At 44.6% G+C, this 19,735-nt stretch overlaps 1 protein-coding gene across 1 annotated transcript in view; it reads right to left on the bottom strand.

The window, feature by feature from the left end:
* Positions 1-19,735, bottom strand: part of LOC124775516 (neuropeptide CCHamide-1 receptor-like) — a 108,579-nt gene that overhangs the window by 71,071 nt on the left and 17,773 nt on the right. Inside the window, exons 2-3 of the mRNA XM_047250349.1 lie at positions 14,837-15,133; positions 6,197-6,475 (exon numbers count right to left, since the gene is read on the bottom strand). Coding sequence (XP_047106305.1) covers positions 6,197-6,475; positions 14,837-15,133 — 576 coding nt within the window. The remainder of the gene's footprint in view (positions 1-6,196; positions 6,476-14,836; positions 15,134-19,735) is intronic.

Genomic DNA, 19,735 nt, shown 5'->3' on the forward strand with positions numbered 1-19,735 from the left:
CTACTAGATGCGAAACCTGTTGTCTTTGTACCCTCCTCCAATGGTCCCATAGATTAATACCAAATATTACACTTGCCTCGTTCAGGTCCATTACATTTCGTAGGGCCTTACATTACCAGTAGGAGTAGCAACGCGGACTGTAAATAATGTCGAAACTCAGTTAGTATTTGTTTGTGTATCACCATGGTCCCACTAATTATGCCTTTGAGCATTGAGTCTGGTAACCGCATGCTGTATAGTACGTATCTCAATGCATTATTATTATTATTATTATTATTATTATTATTATTGTCCTATCAATGGGACTGTGGAAACATCACGTCTATTGCCGTTAGGGAAACAGTTCAGTTCGAAATCGAACATTTCACAGTTAGTGGTGACGGAATAAACCATGCAGAACACTATCTGTCAGAAGGGTAATGTTTGTTAGGTGGAACAGCGCGCAGGACTGACGGCGTGTTTGTACTGTATGTGCTGTCCAACAGACAGGGAATAGTTGCGAGCAGAGTAATGCACGCGTGACAGGCTACATTGTACATGCGTACACGTATCGAATTTTTTCATTGTAAACTTCTAAACCAGTGTGGCAGACGTATGGCACTCACAGACAATGAATATGTAGATATGCTTCTGGTCCTTGGTGCATACGATATCCGGGCTTGCGTTGCCGCTCGTGAATAAGCTGCTAGATATCCTCGTCGACGCCATCCAGATAAAAATGTGTTTCGGCTTCTGGAGCTGCGCCTTCAGAGGTCAGGTTCACTCCTTCCACCAGCGCAAGACGGAGGTTGTCCACGGCACGGACGGACTTGCTGTATTCTAGCCACTGAGCAAGCTATTCTGGAGGTCATACACCAAAAAACTCAGCGAAGTTAAGTACCATTAGATTTCACACACATCTGAACATTTTTTTGATGCGCTGGAAGATGTTCAACTACATGTTCGGCAGAGGATGTTGTTCCAGCATGATGGTGCACCTCCACACTCTGGAGTTAATGTGCCACACTATTTGGACAGAACATTTCCAGGGAAACGGTTCGGACGCGGAGATCCACCGCGTTCACCTGACCTAAATCCCCTGGATTTCTTCCTGTGGGGACACATGAAGGAGCACGTGTACTCTACTCCGCCGACAAACGTGGAAGAATTGGTAGCGCGTGTTCATACTACTCTTGTTACTGTGTACGCAGCTTTGCTGCGAAGGGTTCTCAGCTGTATGATCCGGCGGGTTGGGCAGTGTTGGACGTTCAGGGAGGTCGTTTTGAGCATCTGTTGTTCTGAGGACAACGTATTCAGTTGTGAAGGTGATACGGTTATTAAAATTGACATTATTATTATCACTGGTTGCTAATGTGCGACATCTGAACGCTCATATTACAAGTAGTATAAATGACAGGTAGATGTTGTGCTATTGTTTTCACCTTTAGCATCTCGAAACTGATATTGTCTTTGTAGTTATTCCGCCGTATGACAAGTCATTCGTTTCAGTTGTCTATTTCTTATTTGCCTAATCACGTATTTGTTATGTTCAGCGTTACAAAATGTAAATTTAGGATACATGTGACCTACGAAATGGTATATATTACAGTATGAAATGTCATAATTAAATCAGCAAATAAAAAATGCACCCAACCGCGGATCGAACCATCGACTTTTTGCGTGCTAACCCAAAACTCTATCCAGTGCTCCAACTATACAGTAAAACTAATATTAGCTGACAGAGATAGTTATCACACATTTGGTTACAGCGTAGCAGATTGAAACTCTTTAACGTCGTTTTTCTGCCGGATGTACTTGCCGGAAAAATTTTTGAGAGAGACATTCCCTTATCGCTGACATGCGAGGAGTCGTGCTGCGAAGCCCGAGTAAGTGAATTTCATATCACCCTGTATATACGTAACGTCGAAAATTATGGACTCTACTTTCATTGAACTACTAAGAAAGTATCAGGACCTATTAGCAAACGTGAAGGTTAGTAATATTTTTCAAATCTTCGACTCTACTCGTTGCACTAAACCGTCCATGAGTGCTACACGCCCATACTTTGGGTCTTAAGATCTGAAAGCTTTAATCTTATATGGTGACAATTATTGAACAATATGAAAAAGAAACGTAAATTAGTTACCAACTACGGTGTGCACACATTTTATTCAACATGTAAACGTCACTTAGGAATTCGGATTTTTGATATGCCTGCCATCATTGGCGATGATGTGACGCAGACGAATAGCGAAATTTTGCATGGCTCGCTGAAGTGTCGGAAGACTGATACCGTCGATGACCTCCTGAATGACTGTTTTCATCTCAGCAATGGTTTTTGGGTTATTGCTGTACACCTTGTCCTTAATATAGCCCCACCAACATGAGTCGCATGTGTTCAGAACCCGAGAATATGGCGGTCGATCAAAGGCTTTGCCAGTGGCCTCTGGATATCCCAGAGCCAGATTGCAGTCCCAAAAATTCTCCTCCAGGACGTCGAACACTGATGCTTCGTTGGGATCGAACTCCGTCTTGCATGAACCACATCGTGTCGAAATCAGGGTCTCTTTGCATAATGGGGATGAAAGCAACTTCCTAAACCTTTACGTACCTTTCAGTAGTCACCGTGCCATCAAGGGAATATCGCACCTATTATTCCGCAACTGGACACTACGCGCCACACAGTCACCCGTTGAGGGTGAAGAGACTTCTCGACCGCGAAATCGGATTTTCAATCCCCCAAATGCGCCAATTTCGCTTATTGACGAACCCGTCCAACTGAAAGTGGGCTTCGTCGCTAAACCAAACCAAGCCTGCGCGTACTATTTCTCATCACGGTCCGCGGCCAACCGTGCAGTACGATAGTCCTAACGCTAACCATTCAGACTTTATAACGATTTTATTTGATAGTAGCTATACTCGGCAAACTTCGTTCCGCCTCTGAAAATCTTTATATGTTATAGCTGACCCGGCAAACGTTGTTTTTCGCCATATAAATTATCTCTAGTCTATAAGAATAATGTATACGTCTAACACAATGTATACGTCTAACACAATAGCCGTTGTTGGCAGGAGCTCGTGACGAAACAATAATAATGGCCGAAAACCGTGTAGGGACTGAGAAAAGGCTTACGCGGAAGTCCGGCAGTATCAGCCATTATTAGTTCTAGCGTTTTTACGGTAGATCGCGCGGATTTAACAATTGCAGCTGATACACGGCTCGTCCATGAGCATACAAACGTAGCGGCAATTTCGTGTCGAAACGTGTTCGCCAGCATTATGAATAAGGCCAAGTGCACACCCATCGATTTTTATCGTACGTAAAAATATTGTACGATTAAATTATTTTAGAGGAACAAAGGAGGGCATGGAAACTTCTTTTTTCCACTAAAAGAATTTGATCGTACGATATATTTCCGTACCATAAAAATCTATGGGTGTGCGCTAGGCCTAAATGTCGGCTTGGCGAATGTAGGGTGCTACCTAGTTAAACTTCTCGGTCTAGTTACGTCGATTCAGAGAGGGATATTCGAGTTGTTGCTTTTCCTACGAATAGTGAAAGACTATCACCGGTAGACACTTGGCGGGGATAACTAATCAAGTGATAATTGATCAGTTATCGACCGGGGTTGAAAATTATTAAATTACTAAAATCGCTATTAAAATATAGAGGTTGATGGTAGAAGGGTGAAAATTTAGGGTTGCGTGTATTTTGTAATGCCACATCATAAAAAAATAAAAATAAAAAGTTCTGCCAACAAATAATAAAAATTTTTCGGGGTGGACCCCTCTTATCACTTAGGGGTATGAAAAATAGGTTACGACCGATTCTCAGACCTACCTAATATACATGTAAAATTTCGTCAGAAACCATCGAGCCGTTTCTGAGGAGTACAGTAACTAACGCGAGAATTTTATGTATAAGAATAGTTCAGTAACTGTAACTCTCTAGGCAAGTTATTAACTGGCGTTTAATCATAGCAAACTGTACCAAGGAAATTTAATTTGTTATGTATCCACAGCGTGCCATTGCTTTGAAACGATATGCCTTCATGATACAAAAGCAAGAATAACTTTTTAACCACCAAATTGTGGTGTCCCGTTATTTTATTAACCATACAATTAACGGCGCGTTTGCGAGAGATCCTCTATATTCTGAGGCGTCGAAACAGCATATATATACACTACTGGCCATTGAGATTGCTACGCCAAGAAGAAAAGCAGATGATAGAAGGGTGTTCATTGGACAAATATATTATACTTCAACTTACATGTAATTACATTTTCACGCAGTTTGGGTGCATAGATCCTGAGAAATCAGTACCCAGAACAACCACTCTGGCCGTAATAAGAGCCTTGATACGCCTGGGCATTGAGTCAAACACAGCTTGGATGGAGTGTACAGGTACAGCTGCCCATGCAGCTTCAACACGATACCACAGTTCATCAACGTTAGTGACTGGCGTATTGTGACGAGCTAGTTGCTCGGCCACTATTGACGAGACGTTGTCAGTTGGTGAGATATCTGGAGAATGTGTTGGCCAGGGCAGCAGTCGAACATTTTCTGTATTCTGAAAGGCCCGTACAGGACCTGCAACATGCGATCGTGCATTATCCTGCTGAAATGTATGGTTTCGCAGGGATCGAATGAAGGGTAGAGCCACGGGTCGTAACGCTTACGAAATGTAACGTCCACTGTTCAAAGTGCCGTCAATGCGAACAAGAGGTGACCGAGACGTGTAACCAATGGCACACCATACCATCACGCCGGGTGATACGTCAGTACGGCGATGACGAATACACGCTTCCAATGCGCGTTCACCGCGATGTCCCCAAACACGGATGCGACCATCATGATGCTATAAACAGAACCTGGATTGATGCGAAAAAATGACATTTTGCCATTCGTGGACCCAGGTTCGTCGTTGAGTACACCATGGCAGGCGCTCCTGTCTGTGATGCAGCGTCAAGGGTAACCGCAGCCATGGTCTCCGAGCTGATAGTCCATGCTGCTGCAAACGTCATCGAGCTATTCGTGCAGATGGTTGTTGTCTTTCAAACGTCCCCATGTGTTGACTCAGGGATCGAGACGTGGCTGCACGATCCGTTACAGCCATGCGGATAAGATGGCTGTCATTTCGACTGCTAGTGATACGAGGCCGTTGGGAACCCTCCTGAACCCACAGATTCCATATTGTGCTAACAGTCATTGGATCTCGACCACTGTCGCGATACGATAAACCGCAATCCCGATGGGCAACAATGCGACCTTCATCAAAGTCGGAAACGTGATGATACGCATTTCTCCTCCTCTCCTCCTTACACGAGGCATCACAACAACGTTTCACTAGGCAACGCCGGTCAACTGCTGTTTGTGTATGAGAAATCGGTTGGAAACTTTCCTCATGTCAGCAGGTTGTAGGTGTCGCCACCGGCGCCAACCTTGTGTGAATGCTCTGAAAAGCTGATCATTTGCATATGACAGCATCTTCTTCCTGTCGGTAAAATTTCGCGTCTGTAGCACGTCATCTTCGTGGTGTAGCAATTTTAATAGCCAGTAGTGTATAAGGATAGTTCAATAACTGTCACCCTCTAGGTACGTTATTAACTGACATTTAATCATAGGAAACTTTACCAAGAACATTTCATCTGTTATGGATCCACAGTGTGCCGTTGCCTTGAAGCGACATACCTTCATAATACAATAGTTACTATAATTTTTTAACCACCAACGCGGGGTTCCCGTTATTTTATTAAACGTACAATTAACGGCGGGTTTGCGAGAGATACTGAATTTTCTGAGGCTTCGAAACGGCATATATATATATATATATATATATATATATATATATATATATATATATATATATATATATATATATATGTGTGTGTGTGTGTGTGTGTGGACTTCAGCTGAAAGCCAACAGGGCGTCTAGCGACTCTGTACTTGAGAGAGATGGCGTGCATGTGACGTAGTTTGCGTCCTTCCATCTAATTGGCATGGTTCAAACGCACGTTCGGAACATCTGTCATGCTCTATACGTTCTGGAAGACGCCCTCTGTGGTTTTTCCACTCTATAACCTCAACAATTCGGCAAGTTTATAGCTTAACGTGGGTCCGTGTGCTGATACCTTGAATCTCTGCGGCGGGTAAGCAGTATACTGACCGTGCGGTGACGACAGGAGCTGCGAGCTCCTTGGGAAAAGGGTAGCAGACTTGTATCCTGCGCAGAGCGCCCGCCTCGCACTCGTTGATGGCCTCCTCGGTGACCTGCGTGTAGAGGGCGGTGGGCACGGCGGCGGCGGCCGCCAGCAGCCAGATGGCGGCCAGCAGCAGCGGGCCGACGCGGCGCGAGGCGCCCGCCACGGGGCCCGCGATGGCGCAGTACCGCTCCACGCTGAGCGCCGTCAACGTGAACACCGACACCGACACCGACACCTCGCGCGCCGTCTCCGCCAGCTTGCAGATCACCATCCCGTACGGCCACGACTCCACCTGCGCACAAGCCCAACCGGCAGTGTTTACCGCACCAGCTATCGCTCCGTTCACTTTCACACAGGAGAGCCAGAACGTTATAACCACCTGCTTAATTACCTGTCTGTCCGTCTTTGGAACCAAATACGTCACTGGTTCTGCGTATCACGGATCCGACAGTTTGTAGGTAGATTTGTGGAGGTACGTCGATAGATCTGTACGTACATGTCATGCAGTTCGTGTACTGATTTGCGTACGTGGTGATCGCACTCAATAGTGACCCACATGGGTTCCCCATGAATTTTACATCAGGCGAATATGGTCACCGAGGTATCAACGTGAGTTCACTATCACACTCCTCAAACTAATGAAGCACGGTTCAGATCCGAGACACCGACAATTATACTGCTGAAACATAACACCAAGCATTAGGGGATGAAGATGGTTTGCAGCTGCCACTACCACACGTCCCATGCAAGCGAAGGCTCTGTGGAGTGCTGCACGTTTCGAGCCGGGGTTCACCTCGAGGACGGCATTTGTGGAGACGACCACTGATTAACCCAGTCCAGAAAAATGTGATTCACCCGAAGAGCCGAAACGTTTCGACTGACCGACGGTCTGCTCCCGATAGCCCTGTGCCCACAGCAATTGCAACTGACGATGTCGTTGGATCAACATGTGAACACGTAACGCTGGTCTGCTGTGGCGCTCCATGTTCAAGAATATACGATGAACGATGTGCTCCGAAACACTTATGCGTGCACCTGCGTTGTGCACTTTCGGCAGAAATGCCATTAATCACCATCTATCATATTTTACAGAGCGGAAAATTATTCGAGCCCCACTTTCTGTAAAGAGTCGTGGACGTCAAACCGTTTAGCACCTAGTTGTGGTTTTACTCTCCTTATAACTCTCCCTGTAGATGCTCACGACAGCAGGACGTGAACATTCGAACAGGTTTGCCATTTTCCGCTGTGGCCGAGTGTTTCTAGGCGCCTCAGACCGGAACCGCGCTGCTACTACGGTTGCAGGTTCGAATCCTGCCTCGGGCATGAATGTGTTTGTTGTCCTTAGGTTAGTTACGTTTAAGTAGTTCTGAATCTAGGGGACTGATGACCTCAGATGTTAAGCCCCATAGTGCTTAGAGCCAGTTTTCGCCTTTTTCGAGATACTCGTTCAGAAGTTCTGCTCGATAATAGTCTGCCGTTTGTCAGATCCGCTTATCTCAGTGAATTTCCCCATTTACCGCGCATATCTACGTTAGGGATGTACCCCGTCCGTGTCTGACCCTCTTACATAATTTTGTTACCGCGCCACGTGCCAGCAACGCCACCAAGCGGATTCCAATGACGCGGTAGGCAGTGGTCATAATGTTTTGGCGTATCTGTGTATAACAGCGAGCCTCGCCATGCTGCGATTTACTCGCCTCTTTACCGACATCTGGCAAGGCTTCGATGCTCGTAAGATTGCTGCTGCGTCAGTTCCCGCAAGGAACGCAATATTAACTGTACCGGGTCGTTCACAGCTATTTCGGACCATCCTTCTAAAACAAAAAGAAACTTGGATAAATGCAAATTTATAGTCAAATACAGTGAATGGAAATAAATTAATGTAGAGATCTCAAATTTCAGGAATACGTTTGTGTAGGTACCTTATTTAAATGATTAACATTAACATTAACATTAGATGCTTTTGAAATGTGGTGCTACAGAAGAATGCTGAAGATTAGATGGGTAGATCACGTAACTAACGAGGAGGTATTGAATAGAATTGGGGAGAAGAGGAGCTTGTGGCATAACTTGACTAGAAGAAGGGATCGGTTGGTAGGACATGTTCTGAGACATCGAGGGAGCACCAATTTAGTACTGGAGGGTGGCGTGGCGGGTAAAAATCGTAGAGGGAGACCAAGAGATGAATACACTAAGCAGATTCAGCAGTATGTAGGCTGCAGTAGTTACTGGGTGATGAAGAAGCTTGCAGAGGATAGAGTAGCATGGAGAGCTACATCAAACCAGTCTCAGGACTGAAGACCACAACAACAACACAACATTGTAGGATCACTGTTTAATGTAAGCGCGAGATAATCCATTGTAAATGTGAAATGCCGGTACATTACTAACAGGTGTAACCGCCAAAATGTTGAATCTGAGCGTCAAAAGTTGCATGCACTGTGTTGTACAAGTGTCGAGTGTCAGTTTGTGGGATGGGGTTCCATGCCAGTTGCACTTGGTCGGTCAATACAGGGGATGCTGTTTGTCGATGACGCTGGAGTTGCCGTCCGATATTGTTGCACATGTGCTCGATTGGAGACAGACTACGGCAACATGTCAACACTCTGCAGACCATGCTGGGTAGCAAGAGCAGTATGTGGGCGGGCGTTACGCTGTTGGAAAACACTCTCTGGAATGCTGTTCATGAATGGCAGTCAGGGAGCTTGGGATAACCACGAGAGTGCTCCTGGTGTCACACGAAATCGCAACCCAGAGTGTAACTGCAGGTGTAGGTCCAGTGTGTTAGTATGCAGACAGGCTGAATGATTGTCCTCATTCAGCCTCCTTCTAACCAACAGACAGCCATCACTGACACCGAGGCAGAACCAGCTTTGATTAGAAAACACGACATACCTCCACCCTGCCTTCCACTGAGCTGTCGCTTCGTAGCAGTGAAGCAGAAAAACTGTGGTGGTTTCGGTTCAGTGGAATGAACGCTACGAGGCTACCGGCTCGGAGCTGACCTTTAGGTAACGATTTGTAACAGTTCATTGTGTCAGTGGGGTGGCTTACGCCGTACGCGATGATCTTCCATTTCGATAGTGCCACGCGACCCTTCTGGAGCCCGGTCTTCTTGCAACTGTACATTCTCGTGATCACCAGCAGTCGTGTGCAGTGGCTACATTCCTGCCAAATATTTCTGCAGTACTGCAGAAAGAACAACCAGCTTCTCGTAGCCGTATCACACGATCTCGATCAAACTCAGTGAGACGCTGATAACGACGCCTTTGTCACCTTTAAGACAGTCTTTGACATCAAGTCAGCATGTCCATTCTCAGAGCCAGCTAACATTCAAGATCGTTACAGCGTGTGTTTAAAGCAAACCTGATTTCCACTAGCGCCACCGAGCGAGGTGGTGCAGTTATCATCACAATGGACTCTTTACCGAATAAGATGGCGCAGTGGTTAGCACCCTGGGCTCGCATTCTGGAGGACTACGGTTAAAACCAGCGTCCGGCCATCCTGATTTAGGTATCCAGTGATTTCCCTAAATCGCTCCAGGCGAATGCCGGGATGGTTCCTTTGAAAGGCCACGGACGACTTCGTTCCTCATACTTTCCTAATCCGATGGGACCGATGACCTCACTGTTTGGTTTCCAACCCTCAAGGCAACCAAACAACTGCTGGACTCTTATCCTGGAGGATACCGGCGTCCGGCCATCCTGATTTAAGTTTTCCGTTATTTCCCTAACTCGCTTCAGGGAAATGCCAGGATGGTTCCTCTGAAAGAGCACAGCCGACTTTCTTCCCTAATCCGATGGGATCGATGACCCACATATCAACCAACCAACCGACAACTAAGGCCACTCTCATGCGACTGGCGCGGAATTTCAATGTATATCATATTTGATTGGTAGAAACACGCCTACGGACTTCCGTGTAGGTCGCACAACTCCTTCTCGGTGTTGCGATGTTTTATCCGCCAGAGTAGAATGACTGTTTGTGCTATAAGTAAATTTCACAGGCAAATAGCCGGCTTTGAAGTCGATACAATTAATTGAAACTTTGACAAGTTGTCGTGGCACTCCATGCTCATCATCAGTTTGGTTTACGACAACATTACATTCCGCACCACATTCAGCTAGACACCACTCTACCGGTCAAACGTTTTCGATCACCTATCTCAGTTACGGAATTTTGATTAAACAGGGATTTCGTTTAGAATATTCTATCATATCTCCATTCTGATAACAAAACAAATATAAAAATGTAAAGAATAAATGCCGCTGTTGTGTATTTGGCTGGTTGTTTGCTGTGAAGTTGCCGATGACTATCCACAAAAACAGCGATATTCCTCTTAAGAAGGTTCCGCTCGAACAGACCTCATTCCTTCTGCTGTCTGTGAAGCAATCACTTCGCATTAGCGTACAGCACCCTGCGTGCATCTAGAAGTGTACGTGTTTACCAGATTAGGTTTATACCTTATTACCTAGGCCTAGTCCAATCGACAGTAAATTAGACGTTGCAGCGTTTCCCCCAGCCATGTAGGGGAGATAAATTCATACGCGTAGAGAGTAAGCGTCAGATGACTCGTACTGTACTTGAATCTCGTGGAAGTAAACAGTAATGGCAGCAGCGCCAGTCGCAAAGTCGTGTCCGTGAACAAACTATGAAAGGGTGCACAGTGGCCAAGAAACCTTTATTACGCAGACCAAGTAAGGTGAAACGATTCCAGTGAGCACAGCAACAGAAAAACTGGAGCCTTCAGTAAGGTCTCGAGGTGTTATTCACGGACGAATCTAAGTTGGAAGCATTTGGAAGCCATGGTCGGATGTTTATTTGTCGACTTCGTGGAGGACGCATAATGAGTCAGTGTGTGACGCCAAAGGTTAAGCACGGTCGAGGGTCGGTCATGGGTGATAAAGTCGGTTATGTAATAAAATTAGTCGTACGTTAAAGAAGAATGAACATTCCAGTTACATCTGACCGGAGACGTGGGTGTCTTTTGCAGGAGGACAACGATCCCAGAAACGCTTCTAAATTGCGCAGAGGGTACGTCAACAGAAAAGAGAAATGTGGGGAGCTTAAGAGTACGATTTGATCAAGTCAGTCACCTGACTTAAATCACATTGAACTCTTCTGAGATAAACTTCAGAAGGAAGTCAGAGTATTGAGGTCATCTAATACTGAAGAACTATGGAATAATTTGCATGCCTGTTGGACTACAGTATCATCAAAAACACTACTAATCTCGAAAATGCCAAGAGCTTTAGCTGCTGCTTTGAGGGAAAAGGGGGATATCGCGTAGAGGCTATAAGTTAAACTACATTAACGATAGAAAGAGAAAATACCTATTTTGTTGGCCTAGTTAGTTTATACGATGTGTTTGCACATTGAAATAAAGTATGCAGCGCTTGTCATGGATGATGGGAAACTTTTGATCGGTAGTATAGCTTCCTGGCGATTTCACTTCCTGTTGATATCCACGACAAATTCATTCCAGTTATGTGTATTTTAGCAACTTTAAGCATATAAAGACAGTACTTAGGTGTACTTGGTTGCACTAAACAAAACCTTGGCCGAGCGGTTCTAAGCGCTTCAGTCCCGAACCGCGCTGCTGCTACGGTTGCAGGTTCGAATCCTGCCTCGGGCATGGATGTGTGTGTCAAATTAAGACCTATGTCCGATACTGGTGGATTTCTCTTGGCTGGGAATGCTCTTTGTTCCAGTGTTAGTCTGCTTTTGATGTCCTCCTTGCTCCGTTCGTACTGGTTATTTTGCTGCCTAGGTAGCAGAATTCCTTAACTTCATCTATTTTGTGACTGTCAATCCTGATGTTAAGTTTCTCGCTATTCTCGTTCCTTCTACTTCTCATTACTTTCTTCTTCTTCGATTACTCTCAGTCCATATTATGTACTCCTTTGACTGTTCATTCCATTCAGGTGATCATGTAATTCTTCTTTACTTTCAATCAGGATAGCAATGTAATCAGAGAATCGTAATATTGACATTCTTTCAGCTTCAATTTTAATTCTACTCTGAACTTTTATTTTATTTTCATCGTTGTTTCTTCGATGTACAGATTTAACAGTAGGGTTGAAAGACTACATCTCTGTTGTTACACAATTTCCAATCCGGGCACTTCGTTCTTAGAGGTCCACTCTTATCATGCCCTCAAAATTATCTCTCTGGTGCCTTTATCTTTCCTAAAGCCAAACTGATCGTCATATAGAACATCCTCAGTTTTCTTTTCCATTCTTCTGTACGTTATTCTTTTAAGTAACTTTGATGCATGAGCTGCCAAGCATATTATACAGCACAAAAGTAACGCCACAGTGTGCACACATTCGTAACACTCACGTACACTTAATAGACATGCGAGACACCTCTCGTATATTCACAAGGAATATGCGCAAAGGAAGAATACCCATTCCAGCATGCAACTGAACCCGCCCCGTGATATTTCCCAATCAACAATGTCACACCACATTTAAATTTATATCAGAATAGGGTATACATCATTCACTACTCAGAAGTTGTTCAAAACTTACTGTTTCCACTGGTAACCATCGTGACTCACTCCAAAAGAAATACATAACGATTATTTCATAGGTCTAATTTATTTTCGATACCTTTGATATTTTAATAGTATACTGAAACATTCTCGAGAGACAACTACCTTCCACCATCGTGGAACTAAGATCCCTATACATGCGCGACAGAAGTGAGGCTCAGCACCTTCAAGCCTTGTTTATCAGTCTTTTTAAATACTCATCTTCAAATCTCATTGCGAGAAGGGATTCGTTCTTTACCAAACAGGTGATTATCACACTGTACCAGATCAGAGTTGTAGGGTAAGTGTTTCGATACTGCCCACTCAAGCTTTGTGATCTCAATGATGGTTTTCTCACTGACATTTGGTCTTTTTCTACCTTAATTGTTTTGTTATTCTGCACATACTCGTTTCTGCTAGCCCCACTCGAATTCACAGTTCGTTCGACGCTGCACATCTCTAAGCGAAAATCAGACTCTGAATCGGCTGCACATTGTCTGTCAGGACTCTGTGTAGTGGTCGATTTACCACTGCAGGGGAGGACCCCACTTTCACTAAATTATCTGCTTGGCCAACTATTAACTTCGCTGTGATCAGCAACGCCATGCTCATACATTTCTCATTCTCTAATGAGCGTTTGTCGCTGTATCTTTTTCACATCACAGGAATTTTATAGAAGCAAAGTGTATCATCAAGTCCACCAGCCACCTTCAGAGTGTTCTGACAGTGCATCTCGGGGATACAAGTTGAATTAAATGTGAATACAAGAGGGGAGATTATTTCTATGACCTCAACTGGCAAACATGTAGAACAAAAGCTGGAGATTCGAAATAAAATGTTGTAAAATCTGTGGGTGTAACACCCCTAACTTTGCGGCAACATGCATAGTAATTTTCCTACTTAGTGTGTTATAAATACTTCCATTAGGTTTATCATTTCTGAATGGCACACTCACTATTTATTCACCACATGATAATAAAACGTCAGGATAGCTTCGATTATGTAGAACAAGTTTTGTTGTCAGCGACGTTCGCCTTTTAAGCCATCCACATTTACAAATTTACAGTGGCGCAAGTACTTAAAACACGCAGCTACAGCAGCTCATAAGGCGTTTTGCGTTGAAATGTTAACTGAGCTGGCTATATATTAGGAGTCCATTGGAAACATAATAATCAGCGATTGCTCAACTATGTTAGTATGTGGAAAAATGTATAGAGTTGTCGGTTTTGAGGCACTGAAAATCCGAATCAGTCTTTTTGTAAAGATAAGAGGCAGTGAAAATTGAAATGTGTGTCACGTCACGTATGCAAGAGTACAGCTTATAAATTTTACTTTCCTCAACTGAACTTCATTACCGGGCTAGTGATTCCTCATATTCTGAGAACAATCTTCATTGAACGTTGAGAGTACCGTTTAATCTTCCAAAGAAACAGTGCACCGCCGTATTACCTGGAGTACGCAAGTCCATATGTCCAAGCGAGTGGATACGTCGACCTGGGTCAGTTACTCGACCGCCTATTTCGCCAGATCTGTATCCTGGTGAAACTTCCTGACAACTAACTGTGTGCTGGGCTGCCACAGGAATGTGGAAAGTCCGCCTTTTGCGAGAAAATCGTCTACCGACTGAGCTACCCAGGAGATTCGAGGGCCAAATGGATAGATAACGGTTCCGAGTCCCATTCCGGGACACGTTTTTCATAGGCTAGGAAGTTTAATATCGACGAACACTCCGCTGCAGAGTGAAAATTGGTTGCCGTCACTTGTTGATTTGAAAATTCTATTCCATGCGGGCAACCTACTCTCGCTACTATCAGTTCTCACAATAAATTTTTACTACAGTCGACATAATCGACTTGAGAGTTTCAGCAACTTTATACATGTTTAAGGTAATTATCATTTATTGTTCCGACTCAGTTGCACATTTTTAATGAGAATACGTGTTTTGACCTCCAGATCTAAGTAAGTACTCTGATATGTAGCTATGAGTAGACAAGAGGGGTTGTTGACGCAGCTACTTACGTCTGAAGATGATCCTTAGTGATCGAAACATGTAATCTACTTAAAATGTGCTACTGAGACTGAACAATAAATCAATGTCGGGCAGATTGAGATGCATACCGTGTAGATGGTGGAGATGAAGGGCACGCAGGTGAGGATGACGAGCAGGTCACCCAGCGCCAGCGACAGGATGTACAGGTTGGGCGAGCTGCGCATGTTGCGGTGCCGTATGAAGATGAGCACCAGGGTGCCGTTGCCCAGCACGCCGGCCGTGAAGATAAGCAGGAAGATCACTGGCACCAGGTACGTCTCGATGCGCACGTCGAATGGCAGGTGCTCCATGTCGTGCTCCCCGGTCCAGTTGGAGCCGCCGGCACACTGGTCACTGTCGTTCGCCTGCAACACCGTCGTTCCTGTCTAAAATTTTGTTACAAAAGAATTTTAGTATGTGGAACATGATATTCTGTTTCGTAAATTGGAGAAAACCTCATCACTGCTTCATTTTGTGTTCTGGGAGCAAAAAGATGCAGTATGGCGTCCACAGTCAACAATTTGAAAAAAAACTACTGTAACTGAAACAAAATTTGGAATGGCTCCACGTTTAGCTGTAGAGCCAGAGCTGTCCTAAATTCTAGGGTAAATTTTTACAGGTGGTAGAGAATTCCAAACATCTGTGATATCATGTATCGACATCACCCCACGGGCGTCATAGCCAAGTTTCCATCTGACACCTATTGCATTTACACGGGATCTGGCGAACCCAATGGTGCGCGCCCGCTCAGCCACTCATCCAGCGGCTCTGTACCATGAGCACGTTCTCCCGCCACGATATAGGATGGCCAGTAGCAGCCTTTATCCAACTTGCGCTTGGAGCCTTATCGCTACGACACAATCGCTTATGTTTAGCACAGAGAGCCTTATTATAGTTGGCGCTGTGATATCTGTACTCAGTTTCTTGCTTCATTATTTCTAATGATTCTTCATTCACTTGGAGAGATACAAATTTAGTAAATCTTTTGTTTCTTGTGTTAACTTGTTCCTAATCATTTCTGCTTCCGTCCAGGTTTCCTACGATGAGAATTGTTGCACCACTCCGTAGTACACACCTGTCCTGACTATTGTATACAAAGTTGTGCACAACAGAACTACTGGTCACAAAGGAATATTAAGGTTTCTCAGCAACGACTTACGTTCATCATACATCACTTTTATTTATTGCACACAGCCCAGTCACATTAAAGTGACCACCGCCTGTATTCGTCTTCAACATGTAACAACCATTCACCGACGACATGTGGTAGCAGTAACAGTGCGGAATATGTAAGGTGTGTCGGGGGGACGTGTGTAAGGGGGAACGTCAATAACAATGCAGTGGCTGTCGCGATTTATCTGGCGTCCAAAAGAGCATGAATAATTTGCTTTCAGGGCAAGGATGGAAGCATTTCCGAAGCGGATAACATTGTAAATTGTTCGCACGCCAAGATGGTTAAAATGTATCGTACATGGCAAAATGGGAGTACTCAAAACTAGCACCGAACCTACTAAGGTGCATCATGGGCTACAGAAAACAAGGGTTAACTCCGACTGCCGGTCGGAGTGGCCGAGCGGTTCTAGGCGCTACAGTCTGGAACCGCTCGACCTCTACGACCGCAGGTTCGAATCCTGCCTAGGGCATGGATGTGTGTGATGTCCTTACGTTAGTTAGGTTTAAGTAGTTCTAAGTTCTAGGGGACTGATGACCTTAGAAGTTAAGTCCCATAGTGCTCAAAGCCCATCAACTCCTACTGCGGAGAACTTTACAGGCGAACAGACGTGCAGCTGTTGAACAGAAGACCGCCAAGATGAGCGAAAGACCTATGAACTGTCTCCTCAACAACTACTTAGAGAACGTTGGGAGTGAGTAGACAATATTTTGAATTTGAACCCATATTCGTTCTCGAGACACAACCATCTGAAAACATTTTGGTAACGGGACCACTTTTGTAAGTGACTGATTAGGCAAGATCCAGTACGTCACTTTTTTTACATTTCCATACGTTAACACACAAAGAAATTGTTCGTGCTCTCGTTGGCGGGTTCTCTTCAACATGATGCAGTACAGCCTCTTCCAGTTAAACTGTGCGGCGTTTCCTTGGAACACTAGAGTGTGCAGCGTTTCCTTGGAACACCACAGTCACGCCTAATGATTGTGAAGGTACCACTTTCTCGAAGCTGTTGCGTAATTGTGGCGAAAAGCGTATGCGATGGAGTCGAACGTTGAGGAGAACGATCTTGGTAAAGGCGACGAGCAGTTCTGTCACCGTGAGCTTCGCTATTCAGAATCATCATGTCGGTGTATTCTGCAGATGTGTACTCTACCACGTTGCTCTAATACTGTAACGCTGACAGACACGTGAATGAGGCTCGACCCAGATATGAGAGGTACGATAGACGTCAAATGACATCTGATGATTCGACGTTCCACCCTCCACCATGACTAACCTGTTGCATACTTAACTACCAAACATATTTTCAAAGGGCCGTAGAACGGAAACGGCACGTTTCCGGAATTAGGCTCCTATCCAAAATATAATGTACTGACTCCCCTCTAGAAGGCCTAGAAGTTTGTAAATGGAATTTCCTAACATATTGTATTACTTTTGTTCACTTCGTACTGTATGGTATACACGGTGGTCCATTGATCGTGACTGGGCAAAATATCTCACGAAATAAGCATCAAACGAAAAAACTACAAAGAACGAAATTTGTCTAGCTTGAAGGGGGAGACCAGATGGCGCTATGGTTTTTTTAAACAGGAACCCCCATTTTTTATTCCATATTCGTGTAGTACGTAAAGAAATATGAAAGTTTTAGTTGAACCACTTTTTTCGCTTTGTGATAGATGACGCTGTAATAGTCACAAACATATGGCTCACAATTTTAAACGAACAGTTGGAACAGGTAGGTTTTTTAAATAAAACTACAGAACGTAGGTACGTTTGAACATTTTATTTCGGTTGTTCCAATGTGATACATTTAACTTTGTGAACTTATCATTTCTGAGAACGCATGCTGTTACAGCGTGATTACCTGTAAATACCACATTAATGCAATAAATGCTCAAAATTATGTCCGTCAACCTCAATGCATTTGGTAATACGTGTAACGACATTCCTCTCAAGAGCGAGTAGTTCGCCTTCCGTAATGTTCGCACATGCATTGACAATGCGCCGGGGACGTCAGATCCGGTGAACGTGCGGACCACGGTATGGTGCTTCGACGACCAATCCACCTGTCATGAAATATGCTATTCAATACCGCTTCTACCGCACACGAGCTATGTGCCGGACATCCATCATGTAGGAAGTATATCGCCATTCTGTCATACAGTGAAACAACTTCTAGTAACATCGGTAGAACATTACGTAGGAAATCAGCTTACATTGCATCATTTAGATTGCCATCGATAAAATGGGGGCCAATTATCCTTCTTCTCATAATGCCACACCATACATTAACCCGCCAAGGTCGCTGATGTTCCACTTGTCGCAGCCATCGTGAATTTTCTGTAGCATATTATGCCGGTTTACGTTACAGCTGCTCGTGAATGACGCTTCGCCGCTAAATCGAATGCGTGCAAAAAATCTGTCATCGTCCCATAATTTCTCTTGCGCCCAGTGGCAGACCTGTACACGACGTTCAATGTCGTCGCCATGCAATTCCTGGTGCATAGAAATATGGTACGGGTGCAATCGATGTTGATGTAGCATTCTCCACAGCGACGTTTTTGAGATTGCCGATTCTGGCGCAATTTGTCCGCTGCTGACGTGCGGATTAGCCGCGACAGCACCTAAAAGACCTACTTGGGCATCATCATTTGTTGCAGCTCGTGGTTGACGTTTCACATGTGGCTGAACACTTCCTGTTTCCTTACATGACGTAACTGTCCGGGGAACGGTCCGGACACTTGGATGATGTCGTCCAAGATACCGAGCAGCATACATAGCAGACGCCCGTTGGGCATTTTGATCACAATAGCCATACATTGACACAATATCGACCTTTTCCGCAATTGGTAAACGGTCCATTTTAACTCGGGTAGTGTATCACGAGGCTAGTACCGTCCGCACTGGCGGAATATTACGTGATATCACGTACTTATACGTTTGTGGCTATTACAGCGCCGTCTATCACAAAGTCAAAAAAGTGGTCCAACTGAAACATTCATATTTCTTTACGTACTACACGAATATGTAATAAAAATGGGGGTTCCTATTTAAAAAAAGCGGTTGATATCCGTTTGACCTATGGCAGCGCCATCCAGCGGGCTAGCCATAGCGCCATCTGGTTTCCCCCTTCAATTTAGTTTCGTTCTTTATAGTTTTTTCGTTTGATGATTATTTCGTGAGATATTTGGCCCGGTCACTATCAATGGACCACCCTGTATACACAGTATGAAATGTTTTGTCAGTCGCTATCCCCCTTGCGTTGCAATTTTAATGGGCAGCAGTGCAGATTTATGGCTGACTAACACGCTGCACTGACGAAGAAACCTCTTAAGAGACGTCGGCCGTAAATAAATGTAGGAAAAGATAAGACACTCGCTGCAGAGCGGGACAGCCACGAAACTGGAGCACCCTTGAGGTATGCGGAGTCGGGACAGGCGGGGTTTTCGCTGGCTGTAATTACGTTCGGGACGCCGTCGAGTCGACTGCTCCAGACGCTGGGGAGTGTGCCTTGGATTTAATAACTGCTGGAGAAGTCAAAGGCGGGCCGAGGCGCAGGTTTGCCATTGCGTCCTCAGGGTAGCTTCAAAGGCGAAATCCTGTTTCCATACTCGTCATCTGAGTAGAGGAATTGGGAGTAACACACATAACGCTACTGATGCAAGTGCTACTTCTCGTCGTGGGGAGCTGATATCATGCGTCAATTTTAAGAAATTAGGTATCATACATGTGTCACGGCTACGAGAAAAAAACCTGGGTTCGCATAAGAGCTTTCTCTCCTTATTTTATTACTTTCAAGAGAGTGCTGAAAAGT

The sequence above is a fragment of the Schistocerca piceifrons genome, chromosome 2 (assembly GCF_021461385.2).
Source record: "Schistocerca piceifrons isolate TAMUIC-IGC-003096 chromosome 2, iqSchPice1.1, whole genome shotgun sequence".
Lineage (NCBI taxonomy): Eukaryota > Metazoa > Arthropoda > Insecta > Orthoptera > Acrididae > Schistocerca > Schistocerca piceifrons.